This window comes from Typopeltis vanoorti, chromosome 15 (assembly GCF_054136105.1).
Source record: "Typopeltis vanoorti isolate ZY-2024b chromosome 15, IOZ_Tvanoo_1.0, whole genome shotgun sequence".
Classification (NCBI taxonomy): Eukaryota; Metazoa; Arthropoda; class Arachnida; order Uropygi; family Thelyphonidae; genus Typopeltis; species Typopeltis vanoorti.
In genome coordinates, this window is record NC_143563.1 from 25,047,476 (window position 1) to 25,051,936 (window position 4,461).

At 35.4% G+C, this 4,461-nt stretch overlaps 1 protein-coding gene across 1 annotated transcript; it reads right to left on the minus strand.

Annotated features, from left to right (window-relative positions):
- Positions 1–921: 921 nt before the first annotated feature.
- On the minus strand, positions 922–1,791 carry LOC150098513 (cyclic GMP-AMP synthase-like receptor). The gene has a single exon (XM_090405250.1). The coding sequence runs from the start codon at positions 1,789–1,791 to the stop codon at positions 922–924; it is 870 nt and encodes a 289-aa protein (XP_090261376.1).
- Between the last annotated feature and the right edge of the window lie 2,670 nt (positions 1,792–4,461).

The window sequence follows — 4,461 nt, forward strand, 5'->3', positions numbered from 1 at the left end:
TAAGATAAGATAAAAATTTGTGACGTCATTTTCTGATAAGATCATTTACGTCCTTGTGTGTGATTCTCTGCTTGAGGTCATGAGTGTGGAATATTTGTAATTTCCCTTCGGGAAAATGTGTCATTTATGTCACATTGTGTGTTTTTGTTCACATATGGAATTGTGGGTGATGGTTAAAGATAACATCGAGTATTGAATGTTTGGAATTTCCCAGGGTGACACATCCGTTATTGATATTGCATTGTCTTTGGTTGGAGTGTTGGTTAGAGTATGTAATTCTGGGGATATTTGTCCATGTGTTGTGGTCTTTGGTTCGATTGTGCAAGTGTGGGAGAATATTTGTTTATAGGTGACAGTACGAATTTTCCAATATACGTGTGTGGTATTTCGTTCCTGTTATTGACCGGGAATTTTTAGTTCAGATTCAAGGGATGCCGTCAGCCTTTATAAATTTTCTGAATAATTTATTACAGGCTATCACTGGTGTCGCCATCAAACGCACTGTTTTATATTTTCATGTTCACGTTGTCTAAAATAATTATTTATTGGATATCACTGGTGTGCCCTTCAAACACACACACACACCTTTTTTCTTTCATGTTCACATTTTCTATTTCAATGACCTTTGTTTCTCACCCCTTATTTTACTCTACCGGACACAAAACACCACAACGAAATACGATAGCTGCACTGGATTAACGATTCCAGTAAGTGAAAAGACACTCGACTCGATTGTGTTTGCTTATTGTACTGTTTAACATCACCATTTCTTCAAAAATGTAACATTTGCACAGATAATCTCATGGACATGTTTTGCACATGCTCGTGGACATGATGCTGGTATGATGTTATCTTAATATGTGACATCATAGCTCAAAAATTATCTGTAGCTGGAATGGTTTTCTTTGTTATTTATCCTTATTATGTTGAGTATTTGTTTTCTACACAAATAAAGTATTTATTTATTATTGTTATTTTTGGCTTCAATGCCTTCCTTCTTCTGACCAGACATTTTTCTGCGAATGGGCAATGGAGTCTCCACAAACGAGGAATGTCTTTCGTAGGAGGACTGTAAACACTCCCTTCGTTTGTAAGTGGTTTCGGCACCAAAACCCAACTCTCTGTGACTTCCTTTCCTAACAGACGATCCCTGTGTTGAACTTTCTTCAAGTATTGCTCTCCAGGAAATTCGAAAACTGGCACCAAGTCCACACTGATTTCCACTAAATTGTTTGTTTTGATTAATAACGTCCTCGCTGGACCGCTGCTGGTCTTTTTAATTTTATTAACTCCTTCAAACTCATGAAACGGGATTTTATCCACCAGTTGTTGCATCCAACTGAGTACTTTTGTGCACAGAAAATAATTTTCGGCGTAGAAGAACTCTTCGAGACCCCAATATTTGTGATGAAGCACATTTTCGTATTTCATGTCTTTTATTGGCCTTCTTAGCTTTAAGAAAGCATACGACACTGGAGTATCGATCTCGGTTATGTTAACAATGTCAGTCCTAAAGAACGGAAGTCGAAAAACGAAGTTGAAGTCAAATTCCGTACCTTCGGCCACCCGCAATCCTTCAAAATAGCTTCCAGTTCCGTCAGTTCTATTAAAAAGCGCATTGAACAAGCGATCCCTTTTCATATGATCTTCAATGTACTCACGCAAATGAGTCACGATCGCACAATTCGCTTTCTCCTGATTTTTCTCCAGTTTTACCTGGTTAGCTAGAATTTCTTTCAAATAATGTTGCAACTTACTTTTAGCTCGTCGTCCCATAACTTTAAGTAACATTTTTCTCAAAGGAATATTTCCGTAATAAATAACCGCATATTAATTACTGCTACCCATCCCAAACTGTCACCTTCCTATGAACTAATAGCTGGAGACCAAAGCCACCTGTAGATAAAAGCCAACTGCAGATAAAGATAAACTGAAACCCAAAGTTAACTCTTGGTTTCACTCTCACCTAATCGATAAATCCATTTCCCTCCTCAAACAAACGATGTTTTTTCTAAACAACCTTCTATGATGGTATTTGAAAATTATTTTTTTTTTATTCTAATATATCCGGTGAAAAGTTCGTTTAATTTCAGTCTTTGAAATGTGCAGTAAGAAAATAAAACAATGTCACTTTCATCGTTTGACTCATCCAAGTTCACGTGATGACTTTCGGTTTCATGTTCGGCGAGCACACACACCGCATTGTATTGCGATAAATGGCAATGGAATCGGGAGATAACACATTCGTCTTCTGTATGCATTTTTGATAAAGATTACTTTGGTGTTGAAGCAGAATAATGATTTCAAACGTATTTCTATTCATAATAAATTTACGAATAATTAATTATAATAGGTTGATAACAAATAAGCAAAATAAAGGAAGAGATCATACACTTGTATTTGAAAACAAAGAACATATTAATACGTAAAATAGAAATGCTTTTTGTTTTCTAGATAAAAGTTACCTAATATTAAAAAAAATAACAAATAAGCAAAATAAAGGAAGAGATCATACACTTGTATTTGAAAACAAAGAACATATTAATACGTAAAATAGAAATGCTTTTTGTTTTCTAGATAAAAGTTACCTAATATTAAAAAAAATCGACGTAACAACAACAAGAATTAAATATAAGACGGATGTAACATGCTAATTGCTGATAACAGATGGCGCCACTTTAACTTGGGTGAAAGAAAATTATGGATTTTTTTATTTCATTTTTTAGATTTATTTGTGTTGCAGTTGTACGTATATCAGCATATATAAAGTAATATAAAACGAAATGACTATAATATAACTTATAGAAATTAAATTCACTAGCATCTTACTAAGTGCGCTTGCTTAGAATTTATATCTGCACAATTTAAACACAGTCAATTTATTATCTTGACCGAGTTTTCCCTGCAATCATGTGAGGGATTTTGGTTTCCTGAGTAACAAATTGGGCAAATACAGCAACAACAATCAAGGAAACCCAAGCGATGACAAACAAGGAAAAAGACAGGCAATGAGAATCAAGGAAAAGGAGTAGCTGCAGTATTCAACAACAAATGCGAGGCTAATCTTGTTAAATGGCAGTCAATATCAAGTAGAGTGAATGTGGGCAAATGTCAGAATGGGGAACTGGACAATGAGACTTATTTGTGCCTATGGTCTCTCAGAAATTTGTACAAGAAAAGGAAAAGTTGGTCCTTGTTGGGATCTAAATAGCAAAGTAGGAAATGATTGTCAGACATACAAAAATATTTTGGGAAAATTTGGAGAAAAGAGCAAAGCTAATAATAATGGCAAATATCTGTTGGATTTCTGCTCAGGAGATGGGCTGGTTATTACTAACACCATATTCCAACAAAAAATGTGCACCAATTCACGAAGAGAGAAGAGGCTAGGAATAAGAAAAGTCTCCTTGACTATGTTATTATTGAGAATGATGTTTTCTCCCTGGTGCAGGTCACCAGAGTGTACAGAGGATTTGAAATTGGTAGTGATCAGTATTTAGTCTTGAGCAGGATAAAATTGAATCTCATATTTAAAAGAAGATACGTAAGTTTAAAGCGGATATACTTGAGCAGCTCTCAGATGTGAACTGCAGACTAAAATACACAAACATTATTGAAGAAAAAATGAAATAGTTTAAGAACAGGAACCAAACCTTGGAGATTCATTGTCAAATCCTGAAAAACACATTGATTAACTCAGCCAGAGAGGTATGTGGTGAGGTTGTGTGCAAGGACAGAAAAATCAGAACTCCGTGGTGTACACAGGAAGTTAAAGAGGCAGTGAAGGAAAAGAAGAAAGTACATGAAACGTTCCTGGTGAATGAGTCAGCTTGTGTTCTTAGAGAATAAAGAGACAAATATAAGAAAGCTAAACAGTGTGTAAAACAATCTAAACAAAAGTCATGGAAAGAGTTTGATAAGAACATGGAAAATAAATATCAGGACGGTGGCATAATATTCTGGAGATTGTTGAAGAAGCTCAGAAAAGGAGGGAAGAGTGCTGTAAAAAGAATTAGAGATGATAATAAAGGTGACATGAAACGTGGAAAAAAGATATCCTTGAAGTATGGAGTAAATACCTCAAAAAATTGCTAAATGAAACCAACAGTGACAGCACAGTACTAAAAAACACTAACCAGGCATGCAATCAGGATACATATCCACAGTTGAAGTAGAAAAAGCCATCAAAGGTTTGAAATATGGAAAAGCAGCCGGAGTAGATGATATTCGACCAGGAATGCTCAAGTATGGAAGTATAACCTCGTACAGTGGCTGCACAGCACAGCTTAGAAGGCCTGGACGGATGGACGAATTCCAGATGATTGAATTAGAGCTCGCCTTATAACCATATATAAAAAGAGAAATAAAAGTCAATGTGAGAATTACAGAGGTATTTCTCTACTGACTGTTCCTGGTAAGATATATGCAAGTATACTCGAGAAACAGTTGAGAAAGATTGTT